The 20800-nt window shown below is 38.9% G+C and overlaps 1 protein-coding gene across 1 annotated transcript in view; it reads left to right on the top strand.

Moving 5' to 3' along the window:
* LOC140994201 (protein diaphanous homolog 3-like) overlaps positions 1 to 20800 on the top strand; it is a 165945-nt gene that overhangs the window by 54118 nt on the left and 91027 nt on the right. The window contains exons 18-20 of the mRNA XM_073463751.1: positions 12844 to 12939; positions 16399 to 16493; positions 18572 to 18673. Of these exons, the coding sequence (XP_073319852.1) occupies positions 12844 to 12939; positions 16399 to 16493; positions 18572 to 18673 (293 nt within the window). The remainder of the gene's footprint in view (positions 1 to 12843; positions 12940 to 16398; positions 16494 to 18571; positions 18674 to 20800) is intronic.

Here is a 20800-nt window from a genome sequence, read left to right on the forward strand (position 1 = left end):
TGAACATAAATCAAGTCTCATTTCTGTGGTGTGTTGATACGCTGATAAAAGTTTACAATTTTTAATATGTTTTGTTGAACACACAGGCTGCTCTGTTCTGTTTCTTGTAACATACAGTTTATGGCTGTACTGTAGGACTCCTTTACCTCTTCCTCCTGTTCACCACTGTAGGTCGTGGTTCATGTATTGCCATAGCAACTTCTGCCACATGGAGGTACTGTGTGACCTTCTGAGGTTGTTTGTATTATTCACATGGTCATTTTGATTTTGAACGCCCTTACCATCCTGTTGTATGGGCTTGAAAACAAAAACATATATAGTTGGTTTATATTTTGAATAACTTCAGTAACTGTTTAACTGATTGATTGACGTTTTGTGACAGAAACTGTTCTATAGTTTTAGTAGGACTGCAGGATATGGTGAAAAAAATCATATTGCAATTATTTTGACTGGAATTGCGATTGCGATATGATTCATGATAAGTAGGAATGATAATTTTTGCATCACAGTTTTAATTTTCATGATAAAAACAATAGAAATCAGAAGTTTGTGACATTCGTTGGGTATCAAACAAACATGTTTTTCTACAGAACAAGGTTTTTAGACCAGGGCATTTCTGAAACACTTCATTATAATGCTGTTTTGTCACACATTTTGCCCTTGTCCAAATATTGCAGCCTCTTGCCATTTGGATATTGTGCTTAGCCATATTGTGATTAATAGTGCAGCTCTAATTTTTTTTTTATTTTCATAAATCCAAATGGGCTTTTTAACTTTGACTACATTCATCAAAATGACCCAGTCAGTAAAGAATTGTATTGAAATAAAACAAGCAGACATATTGAGAATTGTTTTGTGATCCAACCATAAAACTAGAATCACATTTTAATTGTGATGTACCCAGAGCCACAAGTTCCGCCCCATTTGGGATGTTGATTAAGGTTCTCAGTCATCCAGGTCATGGTAATTCTAAGTGCTGTATCGTAGGCAACTGGACTTGTTTCGGTTTCTTGAAGATGTTTCACCTCTCATCTGAGAGGCTTCTTCAGTTCTAGCTAACTGGAAGGGAGATGCAGGCTTTTAAACTCTATGTGGTAGAGTCCTTACAGAGTTGTTAAGTCATGTGTGAGCTCTGAGTTTCAGAGTCGTTAGGGGCACTTGTGAGTCGTCGACCTGACTGGCCTTCATGTGGGATGTTAGGGCTATGTGAGCCCAGATTTGAATGGTTGTTAAGCTGTTTAGGGAGGGAACTCAGTACAGCATTGTAGATGGGTGATATGTAGTGTCGTAGGCCACCTCCTCTGTTCAAAGACGGCTGTTCCAGCCTGATGTAGATGGATTCTTTTACTCCTCTTTCAAACCATCTGTCTTCTCTGGCCAAGATGTGTACATTGTTGTCCTCGAAGGAGTGATTTTTCACCTTCTCCGTCCCATTTGGAATGTCTGTAGTGTCACAGTAATTAATGGTAATTAACTATTTTGTAATATCATAGGACTAATTATTTCTTTGGAAACCATACAGTTTTAATGAAAACGCAAGGGAGAGAAAGAGACGCCACTTCTTTTTTTACCCAGCTGTTCCTCTTATTGAAACAGAAAAGAAAGAAAAAAGGAGAAACAAACAAGCAGATGTAGTGAGTGGACGCCCAGAGAGAATGCTGACAGCTCTCAGAACTTTCAGCAGTTTCTGTGATTTCACAGATAGCCTCTGGAGAAGCTCTTTTGGATCATCAGTGTCAATAGAAAGAGATAAAACATGTATAGCAGGGCTTTCCTGTGGGTGTGAACAAGAAGAGAGGATGAAAATCACAGAATGTTTTAGAGACACTGGCAGGTGGGAATTGAGGGATATTTGGAACCTGTCTCCCTTTTCACTGCGCTACTAATGTCATATTTGGTCTTTTGGATATTTAATTCAGTTCTGCCAGCAGTGAGGTTACTTTCTTTGAGTTTAATGTTAAGGAGCACCAGTGGAAGTAAGCCAGTGGAGTGCTACCTCTCTTATTCTGCTTGGCTTTGTTCAGTTTTTGTTCTTCAATATAAAAAGTAAAATGCAGCTCTCTGGCCACTTCAGTTACATGAAATGTGTTATCAGGCTTTGGCTGCACACACAATTCATGTGAGAATAAATTCATGGTGTTTTTTGTTACTTACTCATAATAATAACATAAAACAAATATCCAGTCTTATTCTCAAATAAAGAAGGTACTACTGCGCTGCTTATTGTATCTGAAAAATATATAGTTTGTTCCATAACATCGCTCGTCTTCATCAGTTATTAAATCATCCTTTAGGCATCTTGCCTCTTAAACAAATATAGAAGACATTAAGTGTAAAAGGCAACTCAATTTGACCTTGTTTGGCTCATTGTTATTGCTGTATATTGCATCATTTAAGTAGTTTTCACAACATGGGACTGCAAGGTCATCCATTAAATTAATCCCAGGGCTGGCGGTTCAATCCCGGCACTTCCCATCCATATGTCAACGTGTCCTTGAGCAAGACACTAAACCACACACTGAGTTACTCCCTATGGGCAGGCCCTTGGATGCACCTCTGGCGTCTTGTTGTGCTTATGTGCGTGAATGAGAAGCAAAACTGTGAAGCGCTTTGTCCGTGAATGAAGAAAAGCACTATATTAATTCAGGCCATTTACCATTGATTGATTTTTATTTATTTATTTTTTTTCAAACATGCAACCTTTGGCATCATAATGTAATGTTAACAAACACTGTATAGTGAAATCATGTTTATGAGAATGGTACAGGGTGATGCTGGAGAGTTCTATATAAAGTGGGAGAAAAATATGAGATTATTTTTTCTTAACATGAATATGGAGGTTTAATGCTTTGATACCAGTCAGGTGCCAGTATCGCATATTTCCACATGTAGTAGCTCATATTAGTTAATATCTCTATTGCGTCTTTTTCACCAGAACTGTTCTGTATCTTCAGCACAGTATTTCCTTCTTCCTTTCTTTGTCCAATGTTTATTTTTTAAAGAAACAGGTGAAATGTATTAAAACAAGTAAATTCAGTTTTATCTTTTTTAACCTCAAATCACCATTCCAAACTTTCTGCAAAGGGCTGTACAGTATACAACACCCTCTACCCCTCACCCCCATGTCTATAAAATATTTACTTTTGTCTGCCTTTCAGTCATAAATGAAAATGCATATTGATCTGATTAATCTTTATACTGTATTAAAAATTATCTTTTAAGGCCTTTGCTTGTGTAGGGATACAATTTTTGTCTTGCCCCCGACATACATTTTTCCAATCTTGTGACAAATGTCCCTGTCAAACCTACCATACCATATGGACTATATTTTGTCAAATAAACCGGCTATTTCATTCCATCTATCTCTCTTTGTTTATCAAGAGAGGGCAGAGAGATAAATTCATCACCATAGTGCTGGGAAAATGAGCAACAGCATGAAGAGAGCTGCCCTTTCCTGGGGCTTCTTTTCAGCTAATAAATAACATCCAATTAGACGAAACTCTCAAAGATCAGAAAATCAGTTTGCCATTTCTCTCCAGGATACAGGCATCTGCTAATAACCTACCCATACTCTAAAGTCACAACACTGAAATGTGAGAGACGAAAGATGGTGAAGCTGAAAGGATGTTGGAGAATGCAAGTGTAAAAAATGGAGAGAATGTTACTATTTGTCTGAATGTCCAGTTATTGAATGCATTAATGTGCTCGGTACATAGAGAAACACAATAGTTTGATCTATTTAAACATTGTAATTACAGTTTTGCCTTCAGCTGATAACTAGCAATCAGTTTGCTGTGCTCCTCATTGCCCTCATGGGCAATTTAATTTTGGAAATATTACACAGGTTAATAACTTATTAAAATCAAAGTCAAGATTTGACTTTGATGATAAATTTATTGTTGTACATTTGTTTTGAATCAGAGACAACTGTGATTAAGGTTGAAAAAATATACAGCTCGGTATACAATCCCGATTTAAAAGAAGATGGGACTCAGACATTAATATAACATGTACAACACAAAGACAATATATTAAATGTTTTACCTCATCAACTTCAATGATTTTTTGTAATTATATGCCCATTCTGAATATGATGACAGCAACATGTTGAAACAAGTTGGGACAGGGGCAACCAAAGATTGGGAATGTTGTGAAAAAACACCTGTTTGGAGTATTCCACAATCAAATTGTATTGTATTTTGGAATCAGGGTTGTCTAAAAATATATTTCATTAAATAAATTGATAGAAAGGAGGATGTTTAAACTTCAACAAGATGCTTTTAAATGATTCTTGCCAAAGCATTAAGACTGTGTTCTCAGTGGATGTCAGGCTCTCTAGATCAATGTTGCCTGTCAAAGAGAAAGTCAAGACAAACTCTCTTTTCACTGACAGCATGCTGTAAGAGTTGATTAGACACCTCATTTCCATATAATTATAATGGCCCGGGAAGGAAGCATGTTTGTGTAGGTTTTCTCAGTTTGCACAAGCGTATTTGGGGGACTACTTGATTAAAGCGGTCTTTGTGTGTGTGAGGGGGGTCAAGCATGTATATGTGGTTGAGTAGTTAAGGAGTTCAAATGATCAAGGCAGGGTTCCCAAGTGGAAGCAAAGAACGGTCATAGCTGACAGCTTGTCGGGACTTGTCAAGTTGGGACTGATGTGACACATTAAACAGTCATGATCATTAAAACCCAGGCTTCTAGTCTGTCAATCTTCAATACAGTAACCCTCAGAATGCTTCTAAATTAGAGCAACTTACCATATCCATATAGTGACGGTTAATAGGCCCCTCAAATGCAAGGTGGGTGAATTTCTTTGAGTATCAATAGCTTTTGTGGTCTGCTGTGCAGAGAACTTAATAGGCTTTTGAATTACAATGAAACAAAAGGAGCCGAGTAGGTTGGTGGACACCATCATAGAGGAATTATAAGGATTGCGGACCAGAGGAGGTGGGGATGAAAGATTAGTGGGTGGTTGTTTTTAAACTCAATTGCCCAAAAGAACCTAAAAAAGAGTTTTGCTTTGAGTTGAGCTCATGACTTAAATTACCTAATTACCATAACCTCTCAGCCGCATTTTGGTAAAAAATAAAATGTAAAGTTTCCCCTCAAAGGTGTGCGGCATCCAGTTGTGTTCATCAAGGGTAGGGGATAGAATTAGCAGCTAAAGGGACTTCAAAAGCTTTAAATATAGTTTGTTTTGAAGCACTCTGCACATATGAGTATAGCAGCAGGATGTCCATCTCATGCTGTCTAGCAGTTAGTATTTGCTTTCTGCTGGTATATATCTGTTCACATCAAATGGACTTTCTCCCCTGCCTGTCGCTCACACACTCTGTCTCTCTTGTTCTCCTTTTTTCTCCCTTTTCTCCCACTCTCTTTATGTTTTTGCTGTGACATTTTGGTGAACACCATTAGTTCTATAATGACTTTTCATGTGGCTGCAGAAAATTTGTGCCATTATGAGAGATTTCATCAAATGCACAATCATTAAAGGCTCTTTTCATTGTTGTTGAAAGAGATGCTCTGATCATGTAGTACACACAGTGAACAGATGGCTATTTTATCTTTCTTACAATGTCCAGTTTACAATCCTAATATACCTGCCGTGATACAACTACATTATGTTTAGAAATAGCTAATGTTATTGTAATTCTGGCTCTTGTGTTCAGTACTTTACGTTAGGCAATCACCAACACACCTATTACCTATCACCTCCCTTTTCCTTTTTTTGTTTGTGATTAACCTGTTTTTCTGCTTTTCCCTTCTCCTCCATTGTTTTCTTCTGTCTTTTTTTCTGCCACAGTTTCTCAAGCATCAGCACCTCGATTTATTCCCAATTTGTGTTTTTATGTTCTCATATCACCAGAGTAATGGGCTGGCTCGTTAAAAACATATTTGCTTTTGCGACTTTATTTTTCCACGGTGATTTTTCATCCACACATGTAGGTTTGTGTATGTAAGGTGGGGGGGGGGGGGGGCACAGAGATGTTTATAAAAGCACAGAGAAAAACAGAGAAAATGGCAAATGACTTCAGAGAATGATGATTTAGTCTGCCATCAATCCATTGAATGACTTGGGAAATGTTTGGGTGGGCTTAACAACTGTTCAGATCGGACTGGTGAAATGAAATGAGATAATCACGCTTCATACCTGATGTGACAGAGTAGTCAGAAAATACTCATTTTAGCACACATACACACATATTTACAGGCCATTGGTAGGTCTTAAAGAGGCCTTTAGAGGGCACTACTCCACTGAGAATAGAGCTACTGGTAAAATTCATCCCCACAGGCCAGCACATACTGATTAATAGAAGCTCCTAATCAATTATGTATCTTTTGATGTAGCGTCAATAATTTCAGACCAAATTTGTGAATTTATTTTTAAGTGAGTACACTTACATGTTCTCTCTGAAGGATATCTGAGCTTCTTTGTGAAAAGCAATCGACTGATGTGTTGTAGATGCTCAAGCAATTTCAGTGGTTTAGATTTAGAAACGATTTTGGTGTAGCAGGAATAGGGGAGGAGAGGAGAGGAGAGAAAAGCCTAATGAAGTCTGTTAATTTGCAGCTATCAGAATGAAAGTCTCAGACTAATTATGGCCCTGGGTCATCTAGTCTGGATCACAGGGAGAGGTGGCCCTGCATGGTTCACTTTGATTAGCTCACTCACAACACAGCTCCTCACTTCATTACTCTGATCTCCCACTCTGTCTCAGGCTTACTGGTACTTGCACACCCGCAACTCCAGATTGAGGGGGAAGTAGTCTGAGTGCAAACAGGCCAGTCAGGCCGTCATGTCAATTTTAGTCAGGATGCTGGTGTGTGTGCATTGACAAGGCAGAGAGGGAAAGGTGAGGGCAGGTGTGAATTCCTCCAAGAAGCTACTGGACGTTTCGGGATGTCTCTTGTGTTTTCTGTCAGGCTGACTGAAGTTTAGGTCTTAGCTGGATCCGAACCATACAGTGAGTCAACAGTCAAGCTGCACGGCTGGTTTGACTGTTCATCTCCCCTCTGTTGACTGTAGAGTTGACAGATGTGTCGGTATGGTGGATTTGTTCACTTGCTGCAGACAGCCCCCCTTCTGTGCATCAGATGTCTCATCGTGGATTTTGCTTGAGGCAATGGTGTGTGTGTGTGTGTGTGTGTGTGTGTATGTGTGTTTGCACATTGAATTGAGACCCCCATATTATCCCTGCTACAGAAACTCCCCTAATAGTAGTGATTTAAACTTTACCTGCATGACTGCCTTGATTGGCTATTGGAAACAACACAGTGATTTAATTATGCTTTGGAGACAGCCGCCCTCTCAACTTTCCCCTCGCTGCATGCCTGTGTATCTGCTTTCTCATGAGGAGACGATCGTATCACTGCAACACGCCATAAATAATGAAGTCTCATCAAGAGAAAATCCAATTGCGGGTGAGATATCTCCCTAGGAAGAAAGATAGTTGGACAAATATTTTTCTGTCAAAAAATTCTGGAACGTGTTTTCACGCCTCTCAACTCACCACCAGCAACCTGTTTGAACCGCTCACAGCACAAAAACTGTCCCCTTCAAGTCACTGATGACCTCTTCGTCTCTTCAGGCTCGGGTCACGTCAGTACTCTCATCAACCCAGTCTCACAGCAGCTCTCGTCACGATCAACCATACCATTCTTCCCTCCCACCGGGAATCCTCCGTCAACATCACCCACGCTGCCCACTCCTGGCTAAGGTCATATCTCTCAAACAGACAACAGTTCATCAACATTAACAACTGCTCATCCTCCAACTCTCCTCTGTCCCAAGGTCCCAAACATCAGGGTTCGGTGCTTGGTCATCTCCTATTAATCCTCTACATGCTCCCCCTTTGCAACATCATACGCCGACATGGCTGATGATGTCCAGCTCCTCATTTCCACCAAATCCATCACCACTCCAACTCCCTCCACTCTGACCTACTGCCTCACTGAAATTAAATCATGGACGCAAGCCAACTTCTTCCAACTAAACTGTGATAAATTAGACATGATCATCGTCGGCCACAATTCCCTCACCGAAACCACTCACAACTTCTGCCTCACCATTGATAACGCCACTGTCTCCCTCTCCACACATCCACAACTACGGAATCATTTTCGATAGCAACCTCTCCTTTGAACAGCTCGTCAATCAAATCACCAGAGCTGCCTTCTTCCACCTCAAAAATACAGCTTGTCTCCGCCCGTCACATTCCCCTCTGCTGCTGCAACTCTGATCTATACCTTCATCGCATCCAAATAAATAAACTTCAGTACATCCACAACTCTGCTGCTCGTCTTCTCACCCACTCGCAGCCACATTGTCCCTGTCTTCCAGAACCTCCACTTGCTCCCTGTCCCACAACGGATCCAATTCAAAATCCTCCTCCTCATTCACAAAGCCCTCCATAACCAGGCTCCTTCCCACTTCACTGACCTGCTCCGGCTCCACACTCCCTACTGCAGCTTCCACTCCTCTGATGCTAACCTCCTGTCTTTACCACTGAGGACTAATCACCGAACCTGACAGAGCCTTCTCCATAGCTGCCAACTGGAATTCTCTCCCCAAACACATCCGAGAATGCAGCAATCTGTCCACACTTGAATCACTAATGAAAACTGACCTTTTCAGAACTGCTTTGAATCTCCGATGATGTTGTTTTTCACATACGTCATCGCTTGATAACTTCTTGGATGTTCGTATTAGTTATCCAGTATGTGTTTTTTTATTTGACATTATTGTTAGGAATGTGTATGTGTGTGTTAATGTGTGTCTGTGTGTGTGTGTGGAAAAAGGAGGGCAGTTCCAGTAAGGCGTTTTCTCTGATTAGAAATTCATCCTGATAAGATGAAGTGCTGGTGTGAGTGTAGCGGGCTGGGGAGATGGAGGAGATTTTGGTGTGTGCATATGTGTGTGTGCACGCGTGCTTGTGAAGGGTGGGGGGTGGATTTGAGGTGTTACTTGCTTGTCTCTGAGGCCTGCCTGTCATGTACAGCATCAGTCATGCTCTTTCACTGCAGTTTTATTTCATCCACCATTCCCTTTAGTGCTTTGACGGCACAATTCACTGATACAGCCTTAAGGGAGGTGCTACTGTTTGGGAAGCATTGGTGTGCGCAGTGTTACATATTGTCATATTTTTGTCAAGTGCCTTTAAACTGTGGCAGAGATTGGATCAAAAACCAGTCAGTAGAATTATTACAAGGGAGAAGGGTAGATAACTCTTCCGTTGCAGCCTCATCTAACCCTGCAACTAAACATTCTTTTTCTTTTCTCAAGAAGAGAATAAAACTTTTCCTTTCTTGTGTACCCAAGACACCATGATTTTTTTTATTCAAGAAAAGAGAGGAACACAAATATTAACACACATTAAGTTGTTTGTTGGTTATTTACTGTGTGAATAATGCAAAATTTGTTTTCCCCAAAATATATTACACTGGGTGTAAAAGAAAACTGAGACTGGCCGCCTTCTTCTCTCTTCTATTTTTCATACTTATCTCTCCTCTTGCATTGTCCACAGTCCCGCCATCAAGCTGACGTTTATCTCAAGCCTCCATTAAGAGGCCTTAACTTGAAAGTGCTTAGATGGAAGACAGCTAGCACTGTGTGCTCCATGGCAGAGCAGAGTAGGCCTTTCAACTGAGACAGCTCAGTGTTGGCATCTGCCTTTAATGCATTGCGCTCTCCTGTCTTGTGATGGAGTCCTGCTTTCCCTGTTGGTGGAATCTGATCTCAACTTGTGATGTTAACTGTGGTATTACTCGATGGCTTCGTTTGTAAGGGTTCGTTTACATCTTACATCGTTGCTCTTACTGTCTGATTCTCTCTCGCTCTGTCTCTTCAAACTGGTGCAACTTTCTTATCCAGCAGTGTGTCTTCATTTCTCGCAAATTAATGTTGGCAAATCCGTCCGCCATTAGAGCCTATCTACTGTAGTCACTCCATACCTACCATGCTCCCTTGCTTTTCTCCTACTTTTGTAAGACATTTGATGTGATGATGCAGACTCCCCACTGCTCTGCACTCACAAGTGTATCCCTATCTTCCCCACTTCCTGCGTGATAGTGCAATCTGATAACTACAACAGTCGCCGCTTCCTCTGATTGATTAACCAGTGACCTCTGACCCCCTGTGGGACATTTTAATTGGCTGATGTATAATGAGTGGGCTTCCCTGAAGAAGAGCTGTTTTAAGGCCAGAGAGGATGAGGGGATGATGCTGGAAGGGAGCAATCTAATTAGCTGATTTAACTGATAACACCTGAGGCAGATGGGTGAGAGTGTGTGTGTGTGTGTGTGTGTCTTTGTGTGTGTCTGTTATGTGATTTCTACCGTATCTTATCACTATCTCTCATACAATAGAGATGGATGCAGCCCTCGCAGTATTATGTGAGGACGATTAATGAATTATATGAGCAGCCCATGCTACCATGTTTATATGCACTGAAACAATGTGGTTAATACTCTGGTACTGTGTGTTTCTTGGTGTGTGCGTGTGCTTGAGAGAGTTGGCGTGTGTTGGTGTAATAAATGAGATTCTGTGAGGCTATACGTTATGATGAGTGGATCAATACAACATCTCAATGCAGTAAGCTAGAGGCTTTCATGGGCTAGATGCTTATATTGCATCCAAATACCCAATAATATCAAAGTCAAGATCACATTCCCGTAAGAATAAATACTTTGGTTCTTTATGCTGGCTTTTAAGGTAAATATTGACATCTTTACATTTTGATCGATTTCATTTATGCAGTATAATTTAACAGGGTTTAATTTGCTTTTTGTACTTGCACTGTTTAGCACTGAATATATTCATGGGGACCATCTTAATTGGGGTTACTTGTTGAATATACTGTATTTAGACAAGTGGTTGGAAAGCTGTAGAAAACAGAGCAGGTACTGTTGTACAGGCAGATGATGCAAAGTGACTGCTGTCCTTCATACCTATTTAGACCAATTTTTTTTATTCTGTGTCTGTCATTTAACCTCTTGAACCTCAATTTCCTGTTATCAAGCATTAAAGTTAGAAAATAGATTTTTAACCTTGAATTATCTTTTTTTTGTTTCAACACTTTATTGAAGTTACACTGTGTGATGCTTAAACTGACTGAATTATTCATGCGTAACTTCAGACAAAATAAAACAAGAAAAGAAAAATCTGTAAACAATTGCCCGAAATTCAGTGCAACAAAAACAACAACAGATTATTCTTTCCTCAAAGAATAGTTTCATCATTTGGTCTATAAAATGTCAGAAAATGGTTTCAACAACACACCACAATTTCCCAAAGCCCAGAGTTGATGTATTCAAATTGCTCGTTTTGTCCAACCAACCATCCAAATGTCAACGAAATAACATTCGTAGATATGGATGACATTCCTATTTCTAAGTAAAAATCATTAATCAAATATCAAAATAGTTACTCCAGTGCAACCGATTTCTTGATCTATCATTTCAACTTGAATCTTGACGAAGATGCAATTCTGTCTCCCATGTGGTTGTTAAGGTTTTGGTGAAATTGGTTGTTAAATGCTCAGGTAATTAGTCTTTGGCAGTTTCCTATTTGACGTAGTTGGTCTTTGCTCGTCTATTCAGCCTTTTTTCATTTAAGGTTTTACAGTGTATTTGTTCTTTCCTTACTTGAGTCTCTTCAAGTTTCACGCTGCAGTGGACAGGGTGCAGTCTTGTGAAAATATATTTTTATCTGTTATCCTCTCTCCTCTCCCTTTTCCATGGTACACATTTTCCATTGTCCTCCTTGTCTGTCATTTGCATTTTCTCCTTTCTCACACACTGAAAGACTGTGAGGAGAGTGTACCAACAGAGGAGCCACGTAAGTCCAAGCATAGCTCAGTGTGTGGCTGTGTTTGTGCATTTCTGTACGTGTTGGGCTGTGCTGTAGGGGTGCATGTTTGTGGACATGCTAACAGTCTTTTCTGCGGGAGTTCCCAGCGTACCTCTTCACTTTTTAATTAGATACAGGATCCCTGAAAGAAGACCAAACCCATGTGGAGCAGTAGAAATACCTTTCCTGTGGATTAACCCCTGTTCTCTCTCCTCTCCTCTCTCCTCTCACCGCACACACCATAATTACAGCACCAGACAATTACCCAGCATACTCATGGGATGCACATTTTGTTCTCTTAATCTGGTGTCTTAAATAATTAAAACCAACCATGAACTCCTTTTTGTGAGCATGGCTCAAGAGGGCTGTGTATATATGTGTGTGTGTCTGTCTGTGTCTTGTTTTGTTGTTTGTAATCCAGATGTCATGATGCCTCTCCTATCTAGCAATAGCACATATATCACATTTTAAAGTATCTGGCTTCATGTGACCCAGAACAGATTTACCTTCACCTATAACCTGATTATTGTACATGCAACATTGTGTTTATGGAACAGCAATAGCTCACCCATACCTCACTATGTCAGTGATGTGATCACAACACTTTCCCATAATCCCTTTCTCTATGCTTTTCTAGCAGTGAGGCATTCTGTCATGGCAGACTGTGTCACTGTTGCTTTGGAAAATATGTAAACACACAAATACAAAAAAGACATGGAAATCATCTTTGTGGTTGAATTTTCAAAATGTTTAATTTAGCACAGTATTAGAACTCAATGAAAGAATCAAAAACAACTGGTCAGTCTCAACATTCCACTTACTTTTGACCCTTATGTTGTACCTGGACACTGAAAACTTTTATGTAAATCCCATAATCTCAATATATCTGAATTTGTGTGTATCACATACATGTATGTATGTCAGTAATACAGTGCATGTGTCTGTGTACATGTATCCTTTGTTGAAATTAATTCAGTGTTTGTCTTTATCAGCCAAAAAAGAAGAGGAGGATCTAGAGGATAAGAAATCCATAAAGAAGAGAATTAAAGAGCTCAAGGTGCTCGATCCGAAGATTGCGCAGAATCTATGTAAGTATTTATATCCTTTTCAGCCCACTCCTTCCAAGGACTGGATTTAAACACATCCATCGTGTCGTGAAGCTACACTGTACTGGCTGTGTCTGTCGTTATAGCCTCCACAGCTCCTCACAATACATTCTGCACTCACTTTTTCCCTGTGACTCACTTAATTCACCTCCTGTAAACCTTATTACATGTTCTTTAATTGTTATAAAGTGGCCACAATAGACAATTTGTCAGTGAATGACTTGAAACTTTGCTTGTCGCTATAGCAAATAAAGCAAGGCTACACTTACTCTGAACCTGGCCATGGCTGCCTTTGACTCATGTCTTTGCAAGAACACTTTGAGTTTATTAATGATGTTAAGCAGCCATTAAGGAAAGACGAAAAAGGAGGAAAAATGCTACTATAGTGGTGATAATGAGCTTTCATTGTATTGTATCTAGATTCAGTTTATCACCTCGCCCTAAGATTCATTACTGGTGACAGTTACTGTATTCTACACACCATTGCATCAGGTTGGGTGTGCATCTCTAACAGCAAGACGTGACAGGCATTGGTTTCTATTTATTTATAAAGCTCTTAATGGCAATATGCCATCATCCATCTCTTCTCTGTTAAACTGGTCTCATAGTCATTATTTGACCTGTTCAAGTGATTGGCTAATACTCAATGTCCTGCATGTAAACACTACATTTGGAAACACTGCTTTTAATCTTTGTGCTGCGCACATGGAACATTTTACAACACAGATTGAAATGTAACAAGTTGTACATATAGGTCAGATTTAAACCACAATTACAAACTACTCTGCTCTTGAATCTAACTTTTTTTTTAGCTGTGATCTGTTTTTTTGTTCTGCTTTAAGTATACTCTTGATATCATTGAAAATGAGGCCATAACTTCAGTTATTCTGTGAGATTTAAGGGTGCACTATGTAGTTTTGAGGAAGACATTTTAATCAAAGGAGAAAGATCTTCATTGGCTGATTTTTTTATGCTTAAACAAACTAAATAAACAAACTCTCTATGTTTTCATGACTGAATAAACAAACTGGCAACACAATTTTATACTGTTTTACTTTGGTTATATTTTCTGGATCCTGCTGCCTTTCTAACTGTGTCCTGGGGAACTTATTTTCCTCTGAGAACAGCTTGTTTATTCAGTTATGGTGTAGATAAATATTACTGTGTGTATTATTACCTCATTATTATTGTAGGTATTATATTTCTGAGTTTATATTTCTTCTCCATAACTACATAGTGCCCTTATAAATAAAGGTTGAGTGAATAAATAAATGAAAAAGGCATGTAGGTGTCTGCTGCAGCACACTGAATGTAAACATGCACTTTGCTTGCATACTCCTATTTATCCATCAAACTATATAAGGTGTAGCGTGTTGATGTGGCATATGTGTGCATATGAGATTATATATACTGTCAATTTGTGTGAATGTCACATCTACACTATATAGAATGACCACCACGCAGCACGCTTTCGTCACTTGTGTGAAACGCCTGCGACTATGTAAATTGTTGGTGTGCCTCCAGAGGTTTGATCAGATATTAGACGTCTTAAATAGGGGCAAGTGAAGCTTTTGACCTTAGCTGGCTGAACCATTTGACATCCTATACTCTCACACAGATGCACACGTTTATGCCTGCTTGGTTGGTTTTAAAACGACCGTTTTTAAAGCGACCGGCTATAATGAGGATCCAGCTGATCTCTTAAGCACTTCCAGATCTTAGCACCTCATTGGCTTATATCAAGGGGAGCTGTGACCTTTGTTTCATGTATTAAAAGAAAATGAGACTAATCAGCCCAGTAACAGTGATAAATCATGCAGCAGAAATTATAGAGCAGCAATGAGGAGGGAACAAAAAAAGGAGCGTAGGCAGTTTATGTGTTCCTCCATAGGAGGTAAAGAGTCTAAAAGCTTTGATTGAGGTTGAGAATTAGTATGTGGGGTTTTAGTTCTGTTGCTTGATTGATGCTGTCACTGGTAAGATACTGAGACAATTTATTCCAAGTCATGAGTTCTGATGAGTTAGAATGAAATTTTTGCAGTAAAGTTACCGAGCTTGCTTATATCACATAATACATCAAATGGTTTAACAGGAGAGGGAAGAGAAGTTAGTCAGCCAGACCTCCATTGATTGCATGCCGTTTTTATTTTAAACTGTTTGCACTGGCTATAAAACTAGCGACCCCTGCTTTGCTTGAAGTAGTATCAGTAATTATTAGTAACAAAGCATTTTATTGGTCAGCTTGGTCTTTAAAATTAATCATTTCGCGTAATGCTTCTCTTTAATACTACCCAGTTTTGACACCTTGCACCCCTGCTTCTTGAATGTCTCACAAAGTTTTCTGGAGTCATTTTAAAGTAACTGAATTATTTTCCTCCATGTAAAGAGTTGCTGTAGACAGGTTGTACTGACAATGAGATTGAAGAAAATGTTTTTTTATCATTTGTTTTGTAAAAGTAATTCCTGTTTCTTGCCTTCATCACGTCAATTTGTGATCTACAACTCTCTATTTAGCAGACTCACTCAGATATAAAATGCTTAAAAAGTAGGATAATAAATTATACTTCTATCACCACAGTTTTTACCCTCATATATCCCTAATCATCTTTAGCATTAGCAAAAGTCAGAAAATGGAAATACTCACCTAAAATACTAGTACCTCAAAGTTGTACTTTAAAGTTGTGTTTATGGAGTTGTTTACTTCTTTTCCTCAGGTAACCCACCCTCAGCTGTTTTCCTAATATGTACTCATTTTTTCTCAACACAACTGTTGACCAGTTACACTGGCAGAAGGATTTCAGTCACACACATGTTGCTTATACAAGAGTTTCAAGATCCTCAAAACGTGTCAAATAGACCAGATGTCTCCAGTTTTTCTGACAGGAATCTTATGTAATATATCCAGTCTTGCATAATTACCAGACTTGGCATCTCCTTAACCTGAATGATGCGTGACATAACCAATATGCATGTGTTACCATTATATTGTGTGTTTTCTTATTGCATGATTACCATACACACTAATTGTGATCACCAAAATGATGGTTATATGATTTTGTTTTCCCACAAGGCCTAGTCATACATCTTTTCACTGCCATGGTTTTGCTGATCTCTCCACTGGCTTGACTAATGACTTCTCCTGACAAGGCCTTGCCATTCAGTGCCTCGTGGTACTGCTTGCTTGAGGATGTCATTTTTTGCTAAACCAGTTTGCTAAACCAGTTGTAATGCATCTTTAATTTTATTTTTCTTTGCCCACATCCTTTGTGTGTCCTTGAGCTGTTCTTTTTCTTTTTTCTTTTTTTTTTAATTTTCACATAATTTTTGGTTTGCTTTTTGTTATTTTATATTTTCCTTGATTGATTTGTATGACCAAGGTTGCCATCAATCATTTTTATCTTTACCGTTTATTTGTTGCATCTTTTATTTGTTTCTATGTAGCCATCTTCCTGGGTTCCTTCCGTATGCCTTATCAGGAAATTCGTCGGATGATTTTGGAGGTGGATGAGGAGCAACTCACTGAACCTATGATCCAGGTAGAGCAAGCTATGTAAAGTTGAAAATGTTGAGCTGCAATTACTTAACTGAAATTTATAGATGACATTTTAGCTCTGAGATCGAGAGAGTATTGTAAACCAACTCAACCTACATTGTGCAACTTTTTACCTTCAGACTGTCATGCACCAACTCTTTTCTGTTGTCTTGATTGTCCTGAAACAGTACTTAGGCTGAGGCTGGAGTCACGGGCATCTGTAAGTCCCACAGAATAGCAGGTGCTGAAGAACCCATTGATAAGCACGTGAAATCTGTCAGTAGATACATTAGTGCTATGCTGATGTGAAGCATCATTTATTAAATTCTATATTTCTGCTGTTCTTTTTTGTCACATCTTTACAAGTTAACTTTATGGCCATGACATCTATGTGCTTAACAGTCACATTTCATTTTAATACCATCTGTATAGCACACACTTAAAGCAATTAAAGTCTGTCTTTGTTCGTCTATCTGTCTTTCTCTTTCTCTTTTTTTATGCCAATATTATATCCAGGAACAGATCTCAATGCCAGATGTACTGTTCATAGGTTTTATGTGTCTGTGTCTTTGTCAGTCTTTTTTTCATATGTCTTTTTGTCTGTCCTTGTCGACTCTCAAGTTCTGAAGAGATTTCTGCTTCATGTTTTCGTGCAGGGTTGAACCTGACCATTACATGAATTTTATCACAGATATAGTTTATATTTTAAAGTTTATAAATATACTGAGTGGGACATTTTACAGTTGAAAAAATAAACTTGTCAGTGTTGGAAAAATCATGACACTGTTTCTAAAAAACTGCAAATGTATCTTGAGCATTGACAGAGAGGGTCAACAGGAAGGGGCAAATGAGCACTAAGATTTTAAAGGCAATTCTCAAGGACACAGGTAACAGGTGAAAGGAGGCCAGAAAGGGGAATTGTGCTCGAGTTTTCTAGTTCTTGTCAGCTGTTTTTTCTACAAGCTGGAGTCTGTCAATTGCCTTCCTGGGCAGTCCGGGAAATTACAGTATTCTAAATTACTGGAATTAGCAACATGAATAAGTATAGTATGTAGTGTATAGTCATCAGGCCAAATTTAAATGCGCTTATAGATTTAACCAAAATTGGAAAAGAAGGGCATTGAATCTGTGCACCAAATGTTGAGGAAGTTGATTAATGTGATAGTTAGCTGAGTAGAGACAAATAAACAAAAACAAACCTGAGCTACCGATTTTACATTTTAAAGAATGAATTTAATCGATAATTGTTAATTACAACGTGAAAATAATTAATGGTTGTTAAGGCAAATTCCATTAAACTGCATCAATAAAAACACAAGTAATGGAAATTACAATATTGTCCTGACTCCAGGCATCCGTGAGAGATTTTCAACCCAATTTAAATGCAGCAGGCCAACATATTTACCACATAGTAGCAGTATTTGTTGAGATGGCTGTTAATTCAGATGGGAAGGCATTGCAGTCAACATGGTTTTAATTATTTAACATTTATTCCTTTTGGCTGTCTAAAAAAAATCCAATTACAATTTAACTTTCATTTGTCTATAAAAGTATACATAGCCTTAAGGATATAGTCTAGGTTTGAAAATAAAAGACCTTTTATTGCACTTACAAAACATATTTTTTCACTGAACCTCGCCAACAGTACTGAATCTCACCAAAATACTTTGCTTGTATAGAAGCATAACCTACTGCTGTCCTATTTGTAAAGTTGAAGCAGTGGTAGTCCTTGGGCTCCTTCTAAATGAAATTCAAAGAAACACCACATTTCTCTGCAGGCATGGACTTAAGGCAACCACATTGCTTTTGAAACCTGGATACAGCCAATCCCTCCAAGGTGTAAATGGCTTAATTTTTGGACACTTTGAATCATGACATTTTTTTTACAAGGAAAAAGAAATTGAGACATGACAGTGGAACAGAGGAAGCTATAAAGTCCCAGTACAATTAATGAAATGAAATGTGTCAGGCATCCTTACATCGCAAGTCTGTTTTTATGTAAATTCATACTGGTTGCTGTTCACTGTTCTGCTTTCCTCCATGATGCTTCTCACTCCTTTTCTTCCTCTCTCGTCTTTGTAGAACCTTGTGAAGCACCTACCAGAGCAGGAGCAGCTCAACGCCTTGGCCAAGTATAAAAATGAGTACGCAAGTTTGTCAGAGCCTGAGCAGTTTGGGGTTGTGGTAAGTAGACACTCACACACACACACACACACACACACACACACACAAAACTGTCAGCCCCCTGCCAGATGGTTATAGCAACAAGTAAATCGCTAGAAATTATTTTGTAATTCTGTATGTTGTAGTATTATGATGTTGATGTAAGACCTGAGACATCATATTCTTTTTATGTAATAGGTTGAAGTTTACTTTACTATGAATAAAGTGGTTTAAAAAAGAACGTAATTATGCATGTGTAGTTTTACAAAGCTGGTTTATTACTGTATCAACCTAAAATAATATAAACATGTCTTGTATTTGGCATCATATATCGTACTATATTACAATATCACCTTTCTTTCTCTTTTCTGCAAACTACACACACGGGCACACACACACACACACACACACACACAGAGCCTTTTCATATGTATATCCTAATCCCGAGCTTTTTAAAATTCTATCTTCTTTGTAAGCCTTAAGAGCAAAGACAGGACACCTGTGGACTGCAGCACTAATTTATGCACATTAAAGAGCAGCACTGCTACCTAATTATGTCTGCATCGTTTTCTTAAAGACTTTTCAGAGGTGGTTTATTCAGAATTATGCATGAGGGGTGTAGCACTTTTTGTGCATTTTGTGCTTGACTGGCAACCAAGTTTCTGACAAAACATACAATAATCTTCTTTCGCCACATGCACCCACCTGTTTCATAAACACCAGTGAGAAAGAATCTTAGCACTGAATGAAATGCAGTGACTGAGTGATTGATACACAACAGCATGCTCAGCTGTTGTGTATACTTCATCAGGGAGACATAGAACAAAGAAGAGTCTGCTTATATAAGGTTGTTCCACTGCTGTGCCCTGCGTGGGCCCAAGGAGGCCTGTGTGCTTTCACCTATTGGAAAAGCTCAGGTTCAAAGGGAATTTGAAATTTACCATTGTGCAAACACATGCATTTTATCTTGTCTTTTTTCCATGTCTGCCACTCTTACACTTGATTTGAACTCTATGTTGTGTGTAGCCGTGCGTAGTAGTATTTTCTATTCTAAGGAAGAGATATAAGTGCATTGTTAAAGCCTTTGACACATGGGTATGTAGGCCTGTTATGTTTCTTTCTGCAGCTCCATGAATAAGTTAAATTATTCTTTGTGACAAGAAATCAAGAGGCCAAAAAGCTCTCGATCTTCCAACAGATTATTAATTGCCGTAATGTGTTTACACTAGTCAACTTCATGCACTACAGTAGCTGTTATTGCTGTACATGAGTTATGATTTACAGACTTCATTTCAATCCCTGAAATCTTGGGAATCACTCTGTTTACCATCATGTGCTTCCTGCTGGCTCAACTGTAGTCACAGTGCTTATGATTGGCACTTCTTTGAAATAAAGTCTTTCATCTCGAATTTAAATTGTTGTTGACACTCCACAGAGACATTTATTACAACTTGCCAAAATATTTACTCACATTAATTTGTTTTTACACTATATGGTACTTCATTTTGAATTTACTGTTCACACTCTCCTGTCCTCTCATGTTGTTAATACTGCCTGCAGCAGCTCAGGTTTGTCCAATGCCCTCTTTAGCCTGTATGGAAGCTAAAGCTGCACACATTCATTTTGAAGGCACACTGTTGTGTTTTCTTTCTTTCTTCTTCTCCCTGCTTTGCTTATCACACAATTTATCCCATGTCTGGGCTCCATTTCGGCATTATGCTTAGTTCTGGTGCACCTTACTTTTTCTTAATATTGTCAAAATCTTTCTTGTCCTGTTTCCTCTCCCTTCCTTTATGCTCATACAGACAATCACACACACACACACACGCTCACTCACTCGCTCACTTGCTCACTCGCTCACTCGCTCACTCACTCACTCACTCACTCACTCACCGACTAAAATAGTCATTTGATAACATTACAGTAGGTATAATTAAACCCTTGATGGAAGACATCAAACCGCACAGCCAGCTGTTGTGTGAAACAGACAATTGGAACCTCCCCTCCACCCCACACACATACACAATCACTGTTGTGGCCAAGCCCTGGGCCCAATGCAATATTTTCCAATTTTCTCTAATTGTGTGAGAGTGGTAATCCAAGGCAGCCTATTGTATATTCCACCCCCTCTGCTGCCTGCCCTATATG

This window comes from Pagrus major, chromosome 4 (genome assembly GCF_040436345.1).
Source record: "Pagrus major chromosome 4, Pma_NU_1.0".
Classification (NCBI taxonomy): Eukaryota; Metazoa; Chordata; class Actinopteri; order Spariformes; family Sparidae; genus Pagrus; species Pagrus major.